We start from the raw sequence: 17,864 nt of genomic DNA on the forward strand, positions 1-17,864 counted from the left end.
GGGGGGGGGTTAGTTTTGAAAATGTCCAAATTAGGTTTCAGTTTGACGATTGCTAGGGTTCGTTTCTGTAAAGTTGTCCTTGTCTAAACTAATTACATCAAGGAAAAGGTCAAAACCTTTTCAAATCAGCAATCTTTTGACAGTGTGACTGCGAGACAAGACGGGCAGACAGCCTGCGCGCATTGTTTATCTCCCTGTTTATTTTTGTGTAGAATAAGTGCGCTGGTTGAGAGGAGATAAGTGAAGCGTGGCAAATAGGATCAGCAATAGAAATTACATGGAAAGATTCATTGCGGGCTGACTACATCTGTCGCTTTTTTTTTTTTTTGCTTTTTTTTCCTCCCTTCTTGCACACTTCCTTTTCTCCCCTTACTGTCGCTGCTCATATCCCACACTGATACAGCCCAGGCGTTTTAGGGCTTAGCCTGCAACAAACACGGCCCACCAGAGAGATTAAGGGCTGAATGAACTGGTGTTAAAGCCAGCTTCACTGTACATCGCTTCTTCTGCCTCAACTTTCTCCTAAAGATTTTTCTAAGTAATGACCTCAGAGGGCTGAAGATGGCATTTAAACAGGCATTTGAGAAACGCACTCCCGAACGTTCCAAAGTGACCCTTCGCTGGTCGGCTCACACTAGCTTCCATTTTTACTTTAATTGAGTATTGCAATGTGCAGAGCATTTGTTCATTCACCTGCAACCTAATCAATGCACTGACACATCGTTGCATCAGTATCTCAGGGTGGTGGCCTTCACTAACCAGACTTTAATGCATTTTGCAACCAGAGTACCTGGTGGGTTATTCTTCTTCACAAACTCAGAGCAAAAATAGAAGAGAAAAAAACGAAAAAAAACAAAACAAAATAAAAACCCCAGCTTTCTGACCTCTTCTGACATACTGCAGTGGGTGTGACATTTAGCTATGCAAAAACCACTCTGCATTATTCAAAAATTTGGCCGCGCACAAATGTCAAAGTGAGAAACAAGCATTTGCTGTTATGCAACAGAACAAGGGACAGAGAGACCTTTCTTATTTTGCCGGGTTTTTTTTAGAGCAGATACACAGGTACTTGTCTTCAGAAGAACAACATAAATTTTACCAGTCTTTCTTCATTGTGTCAAAATAAGTTCCACATTTCAAACCGAAGATCACAAAACTCCTTTTGTGCATTGATTTTCTTGAGGCTTTTCCCTTTTATGTTTGCAAAAAATCTTGGCATGATCATTTCCAAACATGTAGCCGGTGTTGTGCTTGGCTTTTCATAGACACCTCAGTTGGATATATTAGAGCTTCCGTGTCTTGTCCTCAAGATACCACTGTCAACATAAGCTTTTTTTGTGCTATTTTTGTCAAATTTAGACATTAAGTAAAGGTTTGAAGTTTCTGACTACCGTCATTTTTTGTCATGTTATTTATTTGGTGTATCACAAACTTGGTGAAAAAGGTGAAAAAGGTTCCTTCAGATTAGAGGTAGGGCTTTGTCTGAAGCGGAAGAGCTCAAGCGTCTGGGTGTCTTGTTCCTAAGTGATAGCAGGACAGCGCTTTGTCTGCAGTAATGAGGGATTTGCTCCAGTCTATGGTGGTAAAGATGGAGCTGAACTGAAAGGCAAACTCTCAGTTTACTGATCGATTTACGTTCCATCCCTCATTTATGGTCCTGAGGTGTGGGTCATGACTAGAAGAATGAGATCCTGGATGCAAACTGTTGAAACAAGCTTCCTCTGTAGGGTGTTTGGTCTCAGCTTTAGAGATAAGGTAAGGAGTTCTAATATCTAAAGGAGCCTCAGAGTAGGATTTTCTCCATTGAAAGGAGCCATCTGTGGTAGTTTACGCATCTGGTTAGGATGCCTCCTGGATACCTCCTTCTAGAGGTTTTTCTGACACATCTGGGAACACCTTGGAATTCCCCAGGATGAGCTGGAGAGTGTTGTTGGGAAGAGGCAAGAGTTTCCCTCCTGAACCTGTTTCCTCTATGAGATGGATGGATGGATGGATGGATGGATGGATGGATGGATGGATGGATGGATGGATGGATGGATGGATGGATGGATGGATGGATGGATTGAATTGACAGAATTTGCAGTTCATCCTGGTGTGTGTCAGGTTAAAATTCAGTGTTTTTAATTAAAATAGGCAAAATGGTTCAAAAGTAGATCTACAACATTTATGTGCTGGATCTATGTGTGTTAGAAATTTTTAATTTTATGGCAATCCAGTCTACAGTTAAGATCATTTGGATAGTTTTGTTAGTCTCAAAATGAAATAAGGCTCTACACGGGAAAACGTAAATGTCACGTTCAAAGTTCTTCCTCCTTTGTTGAAATGTTTAAATATGAATCAATGAGGCAGGCCTATGAACTGACAGCTCAACATTTTCCAGATGTTTGTTGCTAGATTTTTAATAAGATCAAAAATAGGGAGAAAAAAATAAAAACCCTATAGTTTGATGTCTGTGCTTAAATCCCACCCTCGTTGTTTGTAGATTGAATATTGCAACAGGGGCTTCAAATCCAGCCAATCTGGATAATAATGTAGCGGCTTGTTTGACCAGCTTCATGAGGGATTTAACATTTAATTAAACTAAAATATATTATTTATCCTGCTCTGCTACAACAAGCAGCTGACCCGGAGCTTCAGCAAAACAACACGAGCTACAGCCAGTGTTGCCAGAGTTCCCATCCCTGATACCCGGGGGCCTTGGCTGTAACAATTTGGCCGATGGCCTCTATACACAAAACAGGAATTGATGCATTTATTTTCCACAGTCACACTGTGACAAAACATATTTCCCCTGTCATCTGTACTGCACACATTATGTATTGAGTTGGACAGAACATACTGCCCCGTATTTTTTTTTTTTCCAACTCCCTTTCTTTTCTCCTCTGCAGCAGTCCATTTAGACCTCAATGACAAGGCACATCTTTAGGAGCAGGCAGTCGTAGAATATTTGTGGTAAATTAGACAGCACTGAAACAGGGGATTAAATGCAGCCTCTATCCTTGAGGTTTTAGGAAAGCATGGTGAATTTTCTTTTTCTGTGTGTCTTTTTCCCTTTTATATCCTCGTCTTCTTCATTAAAACAGGGTGTTTGCATGCATTAGTAAATAGATTTTCTTGGCCTGCAGCTTTTCACTGTTCCAGTGGGAAGCAGAGACAAGAATCCTTGAAACTGTGAAGGGTTTTGAATAGTTTATCCATGTCGTTGTTTGCTTTTCTTATTTAAAAAAAAGGGATATTGTTTATTGTCAATATTTTTTTGCTTGTTTCAGTGTCTTATGACTATTTGTGTTATTGGGTAGACATGAAAAACAACCTCACATGGCTCATGCAGCCATGCGTTGCTTTGAACCCATGTGGCTTGTTTATCAAGTGCCCCACATGTTGCCCTTCTTTCCCGCTCAAGACCTCCCAAGATGGTGCAGTGTGACGAGCGGTGATTTGTTCAGAAAATAAATCTTTGGAGGCAAGAAAATAGCGACACGGAGATGTGAGCCCTGTTCTCTTTCCTAAACAAAAACACATTTCTTCCTGGCTTTTCTGCCTCCATCTGCTGTTAAAGCCATTACAAGCCATCGCAAACAGTGATAAACACTATCTTATGGCACTGGGAGAGAGAAAAGCGCTGAATGATGTCAAAGTATAAATCAATCCAGTGAAATGAGAGCCATGTGAAAGGGTGGGGTAGCTGAAGCAGTACCTGTGTGTATTTTTGTGGCTGTATTCCTGTCCTCTACAGTGAGTTGCAAATGTATTCACCCCCTTTTGGCTCCCTCTCTGTTGTGTTGCCTTACGATTTGAAATATGAAAGGTTTGTACCTTTTAATTTACATCATTACCACTGTTAAGATACATAGTGTTTGTATTGTAACAACAAACAATAAGACAGAAAAACAAAGACCTGAACACGCATAACTACCTCATCACCTCCCTTGACTGGATCATTCGAGAACATTTAACTGTTTCAACCTAAAGCTGAAGTGTTGCTTAAGCAGTGTGTTTGGGGTCATTGTCCCAGTTTTAAAACTCCAAAAGACTCAAACATGTTTCCCTCAAGAATTTCTCAATATGTTGCTCCATCCTTCTTTTAATCAACTCTAACCAGTTTCCCAGTTTATCCCAATGGAAAAAAACACCCACATCATGACATCATGATGCTGCCACCACCAACTTAGGTATGGGGATAATATGCTCAGTATGGTGAGAGATATTATGTTTGTGCCAAGCATGATGTTGTCTCATCTGACCACGACACCTTTTTCCATATATTTGTGGAGTCTCCAATATGCGTTTCAACATATTGCATACATTCTGTTGTGTGTTTGTCTTTAAGCAGTGGCTTTTGCCAGACCATTCATCCTATAGACAGATATACCCATCTCTGCAGAAGAGCTGTCCAGCTTCATCAGGATTACACCTGGCCTCTTGATTTCTTGTCTGATTCAGGTTTTCTTCACTTGGTCAGGGAGTTTTGGTGGACAACTTTCTCTTGGCATGTTTTTTTGGTGACACAATATTTCCCTTTTTTAATAATGGATTTAAATATGCTCCATGGGATGCTCAGAGTTTAGTGTATTTTTTACACCCCATTCCTGATCTTTACTTCTCCACCGAGAGTTTCTTGGTCTTCATGTTGTCTCTTGTTCGGTGGTAGTTCTTACCACTGAGAAGTGTTGCACTGGTGTTAATTCTGGGGCTTATCTGAACAAGTGTATATATACTGAGGTCATTTGACAATTAGAATGCCCACAGGTGGATCTTATTTAACTTATAACATTGGATCTGAAGTTAATGGTTGGGTCTTCAAAGCAAAGGAGGTGAATGCATTTTCATGAATCAGTTTTATATTTTTTAATTTATTTAAAACAATTGTCTTTTCTAATTTAACTTAATTAGTTTTATGCAATTTGTTTAGATTCATTATACATACAGAAAACAAATACATTTAAATTTCAGACTGTGTGCCAAAAAAAAAATAGAAAGTGTACAAAGAGGGTGAATACTTTTGCTGCCCAAGTAGCTCCAATAATGAAGTGCATTAGTTCTGGAAGTGCGTTTATTCCTGTAGACCGCATTCACTGAGGAGCCCAGAGGAAGGATGTTGTACAGGAAGGTTAGACTCTCAGAAGGAAAAAAGTGGGGGGGGGGGGCTCTTTCGGGTGTGATGTGTGTCTGAGAGTTACTCCTGAACAACTCCACTCTGCTTGTTTCCTGCACAGAAATATTGCTTTGCTATCACAGAACATTCAAGCAAGAGTTCAGACAGAGAGCAAAGTGCTGAAGTGCAGCTGAAGCGGGGAGCGGGGGGGGGGTATGAGAGAGGGTGAGAACAGAATGGTGAGATCGTGTGGATTTGTCAAAGGATTCATAATGTGCAGCTCCGAGGGGAGATTCACAGAAATCCCAATTCATTAGCACAGAATGAATGCTCATTGATTCATTAATAAAATTATCCTTCAGAGGCATTATGGAGTGTGTGTGTGTGTGTGTGTGGAGGGGGGAGGGGGGAGATTAGCACAGCGATAAGGGGGATGGTGCAAGAAAGCGATCTGACCATTCAGCGACTTTTTGTGATGCACGGCGTTAGCTTTTCTGAGGAGCCGATGGAATGATAACGGTGTCGAGGAGGCCCTCGGTGGCTCCGGTGCCTCATATCACACTCAGTCATCTTCACACACAGTAAAGTCAGCACATTTCTGCTGCCATTAAATTTACTATGGCTCATTGGGGATTGACAGTGCACACCACCAGTGTCATTGTGTGCCTTGTGAAATTCCAGAAAGATTCTCCTCGTTATGCTAGAAACGATCATTATTACTAAACACAGTGTTTAAACGGCTAGCATTTTAGGCTCAAAAGTTATTTATTATTCAGCTCATCTCACCAAGAGCTAATAATTTCTGTGCAGAAGTCTACACTTCATCAGGCAACGGAATAATTGTTCCCCTCCAATGGATATGTGATCACTTCAGCTTAACAAATGTTGCTCTATCTCCAGTGTTTGACTTCCAGGTTTGCGCCGAGCAGGGCTTTATTTAGCAATGGAAGACACAGGTTGCAGTGACCTCAAAACAAGAAGCAAGAATTGTTTTCCAGCTGGTGTGAGCTGATTTAAAAGCCACACAGCAAAGAGCCTCTCACTGAATCACACCGTGGGCTACGAGGGTGATGGGGAAATTTAATGAGGCCTCTGTGAAATCACATGCAGATTATATGAAATGGATTGAAATCTTCTAGATGTGTTTCCCTGAGAATCAAAACTCAACTGCTCTTAAAAATCTTTACTAAAGTAATTTATCAAATTGCATTGACAATTGTGTTTCTTGCATTCAAAGATGTTGTGTCTTATGAAAGGAATAAATTTTGTCATGCAGTGAGATTGAAGTACTTTTTGAGGTTATGTGCTATTTTATTTATTTAAAATTAAGATTAAACAAGAAAATCTCTAAATAACTGGGGTGCCGTTGCAGCTAATTAACAAATTTCCACCATGCATCAGCTTTCTTCTATAAAGCCCTATAGTAATTTGGGACTTCATGTTGTAATATTCTAAGGCTTAGTTTAGGCTTTATACTAACTTCTGGCTTGTTTGGATTGACTGCAAGTGGTCAGTTCTGACTGAGAGCGTTATTTTTGTGATCGGATGTCTGCTGCCCGCTCTGTTTGCAGACATCCACAGCCCCATCACACAGTGGGCTGTCAGTGAGCAACAAGGTCGGCTGATGTTTGCTGATGTTTCTGTAAAGATTACAGTCCGTTCAGACATCTGAACTATAACATTATTTTGGTATCAACACAAAACAGAGCCATTCGAGCTGCATTTTGATGGAGTTATTTAATGCACAACTCTTAGTAAGCCTTATTATCCAAGTGTATGGGAGCAATAAAAACGCATAAAATGATAAGTGGCTTCACAGAGTGCTGCGGCTAAGCAAAGACTGAAGATATTTTAACCCAAAGAATTCCATCACCATAAAACAATGTGCTGCAGCAAACATCTGCGCTCTATATATCTTCACTGTGAATGTAACCTCTGCACTGTTTTTAATTACATAAATATAATGCAACATAACTGTTCAGGCTGTTGTCCTGTGGTTGACACAGCATGTTTTATTATATAGTGAGTGACCACGGGGTTCAGAACAAACAAGCTAAACAGAAAGTCACCACAAAGTGTCCTGCAATTCACTCTGATTAATAAAATCCCAACAAAATGGATGGTTTTATTAAGATAACTTCTGGTAAAAAATTCATTAAAACTTTTTGGTTGAAAATAAAAGTAAACAAACAAAGAAAAGTTGTAACTTGAGAATATTCCCAAGGGTGGCTGTATAATTATCTGTAATCAGCCAGCAGAGATGTGCACTCTGCTGCTTTTATGGGGTCACGTCAGTAGGTGGTACTACAGCTTGGCTCAAGACGGATTGTGTTCAGACTACCAAGTGTTTCAGATAAAAGGGGTCCAAATCACCTGCTATACATGTGTGAACCTCCAAAGGTTGACAGAGTGAAGATGTTTTATATGCATGTTATTTAGCACTATCCAATTGCAATCAAATTGCTTAAGTTACTTAGTTAATACAAGGTCTGAACACACCTAAGATGAAAAACAGTTCTAACATGTAAGTGTAAAGAGGGCTGAGATCCAATAGTAAAGATGCCGCCAGTGGCTTATTAAGGTCACCAAAGTAATTATAAACCCGTGTCTTTCACTCCCTGACAGCATTCTTCTTGAGACAGGGACACAGAGAAGCAGTGCAAAAGTAAACCTCAAACAGCAAGTCGCTCTGCAAAAACCTCAAATCACACATGTCAACTTTTATGTTTCTACGGTGTTTTATGTCAAAGATATGACAAGTTAAAAAGACCCTTCATTTCCAGTTCGATGAGAAAATTCGGAGCTCAGATACTATGAAAGTCAATGAGAGTTTGGACGTGAGCACTCTGCATTTCGGGTCCTGTAGCAGCAAGAGAGCCTGGGTGAAAGAAAACAAAATCAGTGTCGGACATGGAAAGATTGTGGAACTAAGAGGAGCTTGTTTGCAAAAATTGTGGAAAGGGAAGACATTGTCACACTGTCAGTGAAACATTTTGTGCTAAAATCTCCAAAGATCGTCAGACTTCAACTGTAAATGTGTTAAAACTATTAAAGATAATAAAATGCCTCTTCAGGCGCATAAAGTTGGATTTTATGTGACTGAACTTTACCTATTGAAACTTTGAATGATGTTTCAAATGTAAAGTGTGCCTGAGCTGCTCCAAAGTGGAATGATTTTTCTCACTTATTTCACCAAAATCTCATCATGTATAAAAAATAATAAATTACAGGTTGTTGTTGTTTTTTTGCGAATTCTATCTACATCATACAATGTATTACTATCAAATGTCATAGCACACTATTCATGATCAGTGCCAAACATTTTAATGTAGCCTATACTTTGCATTGGTTTTTCCAATGTTGTGGAACAAGAAGTGAAAATTGTGATGAAAATGTTAGAAAACCACCTGAACAGGTGCTTGAATGGTGCTTTAATGTTTTTTGAGTTTTAACAATAAATGCACCTTTGTAAGCAATAACACATCTGCTTTTTTAACCATCTGGGAAATAAGTTAAGTTTTTTTGTGTGTGTGTGTTACAACTTCAAGTTTCAGTCAGTTATTAAGCCAGAGTGCAGCTTCATCATGTCAGATTTTCACTGTCTCATCTCAGAGGTCACTGCACACAGAAGGCTTTAAGGGTGTTTGTGAGTCTAATTGTCTGCCTGTGATGTTAGGGGGCCACAGCGGGCCACTGAACTGCAACAAGACTTAGCAGAGTTAGAGTTTTCAGTCATACAGTGCACATATTACATCAGCATCTTCTCTGCTGTAGATCTCAGACCTTTGAGTCATATCGCTCAATGCCGCCTGTAGCTTAATGGATTTAAGATGTAGCAGGTGGACTGAAAAATCCACTCGGTAAATTGAGTAGAATCCATGAGGGTTATGTTGCATGCGCATACAACATGTTGCACATTTAAAGTGGTTTACAGCTGAAAGCTGATTTTCACATGGATTTCAAAACAACAGTTTGTTCTTTGGACATCATAGAATTGGTAATCTCTCCCACTCGGTGGGGGAATTGCTTTACTTCTTGAAGGTCTTTCCGACTGTATTTGGCTCACATATTTCCCAAAGCAATTATGCTCGGGGTGAATTTAGTTGTCTTGTGCTCTCCGTGGAGAGCTGTAGGAAATGTGTATGTGTGTGTGTTCTTCCTTTGGATTGTAGCATTTGTTTTGGCCAGAGACACAGCGCCCTCTGCTGGAGGTGCGACGGACCTCCTCGGGTCTATGTAATTGAAAGCCAGCATATGAGCAAGGTGCTCATGTGTGAAATGTGTCGCTGTGACACTCCTCTTTGTGTTTCAGGTGTGTGTGAGTGCTCACACTTCACCACCGGGATGACCTGCGAACACTGCCTGGACGGTTACTATGGCAACGCTTTGATTGGCACGCCTGATGATTGTCAGCCATGCCCTTGCCCGGACCGTAGCAGCTGCGCCCAGATTGCACAGACCGGACAGGTGGTCTGTACCAACTGCCCTGCAGGACAGACAGGTGACGTGAGCCTCCAGCAATTTAAACTGATTGCTATGGACAGTAAGCAAAGTTAATAATGAGCTTTATGTCAAAGCAATCAAAACAATGTCTCCCTATCAGCTTGGTGTGGACAAACCTGTGCTTATGCTGCAGTAAAACGCCACCTGTGATTCAGACACATTTAATCTGTGCATTTAATTTAATTATGACAGGCTGATGTTACACATGACTTCTGGCATTGTTCTGCTTCAGTCATTCATCAAACTCCTGCCCACCTCTTTCCCCTTTTCATCGTGCGCAGGGATCCACTGTCAGATGTGTGACGACGGTTACTATGGTGACCCCCTGGGAACGTCCGGGACAGCTCGACCATGTGTGAGATGCAACTGTAACGGCAATGTGGATTTCAACTCAGTGGGGACATGCGACCACGCCACCGGGCGATGTCTGAAGTGCCTCGGGCACACGGAGGGCGAACACTGCCAACACTGCCAGCGGGGTTACTACGGCAACGCCCTGAACCAAACAGCCAGCCAGAAGTGCAAGCGTGAGTTCATGAAAGAGGGGAGCGAAAGATATTATTGTTTCCCTTTAAAACCACAAAGCACTCATGTTCTCGAAAATTGTTTTAGCTGTTTTGACTTGATTTGTGCCCTTAAATGTCACTACACAGAGCACCGTAAGAACAAACCTAAAACCTCCAAGGTACAATGTTTAGAGGTATTGAACATGTACAGAGTAGAGACTGTAGGTATATACACTTTGACCAGTTAAACCTTTACATGAAAAAAAAAATTAAAGGAAGGCATATTGTCCTTATTATGTTGAGTTACAGACATTTTGACCAAAATGGCTATAACCTTATGCACAGTCTTGCATGTCATGTTCAGAGTATGTGTTGTGAATGATTGTGAGCGACTACTACGTCCGATTTAGCTCAATATCTGTAAAACTGACTATTATAGCCATTTTTGCGTTTTGCTGAGGCTGGTTAGCCGTGGTAGCCATCTTGAATTGGATTGACACCAAAGGATGATGCACATCCATCGATAACTTTCTTCAAGTTTCATTAAAATCTGTCCAAAAAAGAATGCTAAGGTTTTAAACAGGTCCTGCGCAGTCTGTTCTTGAAGTACGTGTTGAGGATCAGTTTTTAGCCACTTCGACGTTGCAACACAACCTAAAGGACTTCATCAAGAAAGTAGCATGTACTCGCAGTTAGAATTCCTGTTCAGATGGCGAAAGGGAGAGGCAGAGAAAAGACGTGCACATTGTAAATTACATGGCACAAGATTGAGGTATTTTACACGAATGCAGAAATAGAATGGCCCTTTCAAATCTTCAGTCCGGGAGTTTGGAGTGGAAAGATGTAACTCTTGAGGTGCGCGAAGCAAGAGGTGAAAAGTGAGGCGCACAAATGGCTCAGGGTCGTTGGACTGGTCAACTTTAAAGACGTCAAAGTGAATGGAACTCAAAAAAAAAAGCTACAAAGGCAGGAAGAGACCCAGAGAGGAATAGCTATGATGTGTTCTTCCTTTGATTTTCATATCTCTTTTCCTATACTTCACTTCTCCCTGTAATCCTCTGTTGAACTTAGGTGCAGAAAGCTGCTGCAGTGGGAGTCGGATCCTTCAATTTCTCTATTATTGTCTGTTGTTTCCTCCATTGTTTTTCCCCCCACCAGCACTCAAATGAGATAAATCTAATAAAATGTTCTAAATAATAAGGTGACGTGAAAATTTAAGCTGTCAACAATGTGCCATCATATTTGAACTAACAGTTAGATTGCTTTATTTGTTTCCTCCAGCGTGCAGCTGCAGCACCGCTGGAACCTCTGGGCATGCAAATGAGTGCCACCCTCAGACAGGAAATTGTCATTGTCTGAGTCACGTGACCGGACGGGATTGCAGTCACTGCGAAGTTGGCTTCTTCAACCTCCAACCGGGACTTGGATGTGAAAGGTAACGAGATTCCCGCTGCAACATAAAGTGGATTCATATGAAAATGTATAACAGCAGAGCTTAAGACGCTGAAACTTTCATTAGGGTGTTATTTGCCTGTCATCCTCAGGTGTAAATGTAACCCAATTGGCTCGTTGTCATCGGCATGCCATCCCGTCACAGGGGAGTGTTTGTGTCATACAGGGGTGGAGGGGCGACTGTGTGATTCCTGCCGTATGGGCTTCTTTGGATTCTCCATGCAAGGTTGCAGAGGTACAGTACTTTGCTTCAGGATCACAGCTACATTGTACATCAGAAGTCTATAAAAGATCCCGTTTGAAAGCTTTTCAATGCTTAGCTGTTTGTTTCATTCCTCCTTTTTGTCCCACATTGCTTCATCCAGCCTGCAACTGCCACCCAATGGGCTCAGTTTCCATGCAATGTCGCAGTAACGGCACCTGCCAGTGCCGCCAGGGCTTTGTGGGCTCCAAATGTGACAAATGTGAGCTGAACTATTTCTACAGCAGAGTCACGCACCAGTGTGAGGAATGTCCGGTTTGCTATGGCCTCGTCAAAAAGCAGGTGAGTTTCGTGGCTCATAATTTCTCTACCATCACGGTGGCGAAAGTTCGGCCCACTCTTCTTTGCAACGTTGTTCCAGTTCAGTGAGGTTCTGTTTACACAGGACTCTCTAAAAGTCCCGCCATCAGGCTTTAATCAGGTTACAGTCTGGATTTTGAGTTATTGCAACATGTTATATTTTTTTATCATCTTAATAGACGTTTTGGATGTTTAGCATGAATGACTGGCCCAGATTTAGCCTATAGCGTCAAGAATAAGAACGATGGCCGTATGTTACACTCTGGAAAACTTTGATAGACAGAGGAATTGAGCTCACGGTTTACTCTGTGACTGCAGAATGCCCAGGTCCTGTGGCTGCAGAACAAATCATAGTTTGAAGTTGTTGGGAGGTGATAATGTGTTTGGTCCTCACCAAGTGTGGAGCTGTGGATTACAGCCAAATGTCGCTGCTTTGATCTTTCTGTCCTAAGAACATTGTTCCATAAGTCTTCTTGCTTCTTCAGATCCAAGCTCGCCAACCTAAACCATGCTGTGGTGTTCTTTTCAGAGAATAAAGACTTCCTCCTTGTCTCCTTTGCCGATGAGCCAAACTTGTTCAGCTGTGCTTTAACTGTACTATCATTAACTTTATCTTTTAACACGCTAACTGAGGGCATATTATTGCATAGTGGGAAGCAGTTAACAGTCTGGGAATGTCCTGATGAAAGGCCCCATATAACTTGAGGAAAGAAGCCCGTCTTAGGCCCTGTTGTGGCATGGAAACCATAGCTGATTGAACGTTTTTTTTGTGGTCTCGTCTAAGCGCAAGATTGAGCTCACAGCGTGGCCGTGTGCACCTGTAGCATTTTTACAACCGCCATTGGAAAATCCCAATTGTTTCCAGGAGGTCGTTCACGTGTAAATGGGGTCTCAGTCGTATCAGTCTTGGTCACCATTTGCCCGAGTTCAGTGGGTGTAAAAGAAAGTTGCTGGGGTGTGAGGTGTCCTTAATGACTTTAATTGCTTTGGTCATGCAGAGTTTGGCAAAGATGTTGTGTAGTGAGGGAAGGTCTGATTTGATGCAGCTCTCAGCTGCTTTGATCACCCTCTGCAGGGCTTCTTGGTCCTGGGCTGAGCAGCTCCTGAACCATGTACCTGTTGAGAAAGTTATGGACCCTGAATCTTTCCAGCTGCCTTAGCTGATAAAGCTGAGAACATGTATGTGTGGACCAGGTGAGGTCCTCCTGAATGTAGACACCAAGCTCCGTGAAGCTGCCTTATGTAAAGTTTATTTTGGAATGAAATGTTGTGTCATGTAAAATACATAGCATTATAATAAGAAGAATAGCATTAAAACAAGTACCAGCTCCTGCAAACTCAAATGAAATTTGCTGTGCTTGTGGAAGCATGTATCTGACCCTATACTTAATCTATATTCTCTTGGTATTTCTCAAGATTTGTAAAAAGCAATGCAAATGTTTCGGATTTGTCATTTCTTTGCTGCACTAATTCATATAAAAATAGGTTCCACGCCTACATAGCGTTTCTTGGCTCTCGCTATAACAAGGTGCATTTTTGTCTCTTGAAATCCCAAAAGTCCCCCCCGAGCATCCTGCCTTTGTGGACCTTCATGACAGCCATATGGCTCCTTTGTATGTGGAGATTGCATGCAAACAGCAGATGTGCGGTGAAATAGAAAGAGACGTTTGCCCTAATGATCTCCTGAGCTCCTCTCGGTCCCTTTAGATTTGTGGCAGCCCACGTTCGTAAGCGAAGACACCGCGTCTCTGGATTTGGCTTTTGAGGAGGATCCAATACCTCCTGACATTTTCTGCCTTTTTTTTTTTTTTCCCCAACACCATATTCTTGTCCTCGTTAAAGTGGCTGCATGCTCCCTCCGGACCGGCGTGTACCTGTGTGAATGCATGCAGTGTTTCCACAGTGTTAGCGATTCAGGGAACATCCCGGCCCTTGTCTGCTCCGAACACCCGCAATTACTCTCGCTGTCCTCCGTTCCCCCCTGCTCTCCATCTCTGCCGCTCCCGCGCTCCCTATCTCACCGCTCGCATTTTTCTTTTTTGCCCGAACATGGGAAGGGAAATAATAAATATATAAAAATAATGGAAAAAGTCAGATGAACGATTGATTATGAAGAGTAATATAACGAGGATGTTGTGGATTGTGGGGGGAAAGCAGACTAAAAAATGTGACCAAAATCAGTAAATGGAAGTTATGAATGGAGTCTACAACATTTTTTTTTTTCTTCTTCTTTTTTAAGTTGTGATCTTATCAGCACTTGGGTCCCAAACTAATAGGATTCCACTTGCAGCGAACACTGCTGATAATCACATTTGGTATATGTGCAACTCATGCAACATGCCCTCACCCTGGCAAAGAGGTGTGATCGCGGACAGATTACAGGTCCTTTTATAGATCTTGGACCATTTAAGCTGGCAGGCTGGAAAAATGTTGCTGCCAATCACATTACTTTTATTCCATTTTCAGAGCTGACTTTCATTCTTTGGAAGTCTCATCTAGTTATCTCCTGCAATGCTTTCTTCCTCTGCCTACTACACAGAGAATAGCGAGGGGATCCAGATATGAAAACGCTATTCGGGTCCTTATCGTGTCGTTATTATTCATTTATTCATTGCTTTTGTTGGAATACTACATTTTTATGTGTTGCTGTGCTAAGAATTGAAGTCACATCTCAATCGCTTCATCTGAATAAATGAATCTTTTGTTGTCACCGCTCTTTTTATTTCCTATTTTTTTAAATTATTTTTCTTTAAAACTCGCGTTCTCATTGACACATTCAAATCATGATGTCATTGCAGGCCGAGAAGCTCCGGACTCGCCTGGAGGATTTGGAGAAGCTCCTGGCTCGCTTTGATTGTCGAGGTAGATTTGGGGAGCAGCACCTCCTGCTGAAGTATCACATGGCGAGGCTTTATGAACACGAGCACCAGAGGGAGGATACTTTCCCCAACGCTCTGGAGGATTTTCTGGCTTTCCAAGGTACCGCGGCGAGAAAGCCGAGATAATTCCGCTTGGCCTGTCACTCCTTTTAATGTTTCCTGTTTGGTCGTGACATCTTAGGAGACACATGGCAGCCTTGGCTTTGTGAGATGCCGAGCGAGCTTATTTGCCATTGTCGCTGTTGTGTTGCGTTCTGGCTGCGAGATGATAACCATATCAGCGCTTACAGGGCCGGCAAGCTCGGCCAAGAAAATTTGACGTGAAACCGCCCCCGGGCTGTCTGTGAATGCGCCGTCCCTCCGTCTGTGTCTTCTCCGTGTGTGACGCTGTAACATATACGGCGCGCTAAAGCGATTAAATCAGGAAGCAGGCAACAATACCGACCTCTCCCAATTACTTTAGCACAATGCTGATATATCCTCATTATGTTTGGAGGGGAACAGGCTTACAGGCTCAGCTGCACAGGCCAAATGGAGACAAATCATAACAATATAGAACAAGGGGCCATGTGACCAACTTAATCCCCATTAACGTGACAGGCTGTGCATCTCTAATCCCTGGTTTATTATGATTATAGTTGCAATCATGATAACGGTTGTCTAACAACCCCCCCTCCCCTCCCCGCTCCCTTCCAACGGCACACATTCCAGTCATGCTCTTTAAGACACTGGGTGGCCTCGTAATGATATAATGAGCGTGTGGGAGCCACAGGCTTCACCGTGTGGGCAAACAGAGGCCAACCAAAACCGGTACTGTCGCACACTCACTTATTAACTCGCGTCTCATGAAGACAAAGGGGACAAAGTGTGCGACACAACGAAGCAACAATCAGACACATTGTACTAATTGTGTTCGCCTCCAGACTTGCTTTGCGGCCAGCAAAATTAGAAACACCAAAGGACACAAAGGGATTTCGACAAAAGGTGTTAGCGTTTGGACGCACTCCCACATGGGTTCGTGTTTATCTTCCCGGAGATAGACAGGCAGGACGAGAGTCCTTGCTTGAATTGACACGGCAGAATGAAAGTTCCGAGAGACGCTCGCGAGCTACAAAGAGTCGGAAGAATAATTCCCTCGGTGAAATAATCCATGAAAGACTTAATGTGGTTTTTATTTGCTTTCTTCTTCCAGAGGCACGGGAGGCCTTCGTCAAACAATTTTCCTTGCTGGAAGCCTCCACCGGCACTCTCTTTGCTCAGCTGCATGGCGTCGCAGTTGCTCTGAACTGCAGCGCTCGCGCGGCAGAGGAGGAGGAGGAGGAGGCGAAGGACACGAGGAAGGGCGAAAGAGGCGCGTGTCAGACATTAACCGAAACTGCAGCCGCGATCAGCGCGTCTGGCAACCAGCTGAAGCAGGCGACGCTGGACCTGGACAACATAGTAGGTCACCCAGACGATGAGACGTTCTCCTCCAACACTGTGTTTGTCTACCTAAAGTGCAAAAAATAAAATAAAAATTTAAATTGGTACTTTATGCATTTTATGTTATTGTGCATTGGATCACTAATCAAATGGAAGTACTTATATCGCTTTGATCATTTTAATTTCTTTGTAAAAGAGATCTGATTAGTACCAATTTATGATTTTTGGTGTAGCTAAACTAGGAAAACAAAACAAAAATTAAAGGCCTAGCTTTCCTAGAGGAAATGCATACCACCTGCCGTCTTCCACGCCAAAATAAACTTTCTATGTTGGAAAATGACAAGTTACATCCAATTTGGTCAAAGTTTCAAAATACCATTGAGCGCAAGCTCATGCAATATTACAAGATGCCAAACAATCCATTAATGCTGTAAGTATGTGATGGGGATGACTCTCAGCTACTACCACACCAAATCTCAGCTCCATCTATGTAGAATTAACCGAATTATAGGCATTTTTGTGTTTTCCAAGGTCAGTAAGCTGTGGCAGCCATCTTGAATGAGGTTGACTTCAAAATATAATCAGTTCTAAGTATTTATTCAATCATTACTTTGTCAGAGTTTCCTTGAAATCTGTCCAGTGACTCGTGAGATAGTTTGCTAACAGACACACATGGTTGACTCCCACAGCTAATGCCAAATTCTAAAACAAGTTTCCTGCGAAACCTGTAAGTACACTGATTATGTGTTGTGAATAACTCTCAGCTACTCCCTCACCAAATTTTAGCTCAAGAGCTGTAAAATTGACTGAGTTATTGCAACTGCGATTTTTTTTTTTTCCGAAGGTGATTAGCTGTGACGGCCATCTTGAATCAGATTAACTCCATAAGTTAATCAGTTATAGATGCAGACGCAATAATTACTTTCTGGGACTTTCAATAAAATCCGTCCAGTTGTTCACGAGATATTTCGCAAACAAACATATATTAACAAACACATATACACAGAAAACAGAGGTAATTACATGATCCCCCACCTTTCATGGCAGAAGATGATAAAAAAAAAAATTCTCCACTGGGTGGGGAGTTAACAGGTTTATCTGTATTTAAAGGGAAAAAAAGTAAAGAAAAAGCCTGAAAGGATGCATTTTGGTGTAAAGGGCACATAACAAAGACTGCTTTAGAGGAAGCCGCTGCACGGGATTGAATTGAAAGTGTCTGAAGTTACATTGCTATTCTGAGCAAAGAGGGCTTCTCTCTGTGTCAAATTCCAGGTGTACTGACGGTTTCTTAGAGCTGCGCTGAAAAAACGAAAAAACGCTCTGGATACGACTGATCCAGTGGTATCCAAAGCACGATCGGGCCAAGCTGGATTGAGCATGGCATCGGAGAAAATCAATACATCCAGCTTTGTTCGCTGAGAGAAGAGGAATTTCATCAATTTTTA

General features: G+C 42.0%; 1 protein-coding gene across 1 annotated transcript in view; it reads left to right on the forward strand.

The window, feature by feature from the left end:
• lamc3 (laminin, gamma 3) overlaps nt 1-17,864 on the forward strand; it is a 141,336-nt gene that overhangs the window by 109,206 nt on the left and 14,266 nt on the right. Inside the window, exons 13-19 of the mRNA XM_017407944.3 lie at nt 9,408-9,596; nt 9,880-10,125; nt 11,386-11,539; nt 11,649-11,791; nt 11,922-12,100; nt 14,917-15,097; nt 16,190-16,437. Of these exons, the coding sequence (XP_017263433.1) occupies nt 9,408-9,596; nt 9,880-10,125; nt 11,386-11,539; nt 11,649-11,791; nt 11,922-12,100; nt 14,917-15,097; nt 16,190-16,437 (1,340 nt within the window). The remainder of the gene's footprint in view (nt 1-9,407; nt 9,597-9,879; nt 10,126-11,385; nt 11,540-11,648; nt 11,792-11,921; nt 12,101-14,916; nt 15,098-16,189; nt 16,438-17,864) is intronic.

This window comes from Kryptolebias marmoratus, linkage group LG14 (assembly GCF_001649575.2).
Source record: "Kryptolebias marmoratus isolate JLee-2015 linkage group LG14, ASM164957v2, whole genome shotgun sequence".
Taxonomy (NCBI): Eukaryota; Metazoa; Chordata; class Actinopteri; order Cyprinodontiformes; family Rivulidae; genus Kryptolebias; species Kryptolebias marmoratus.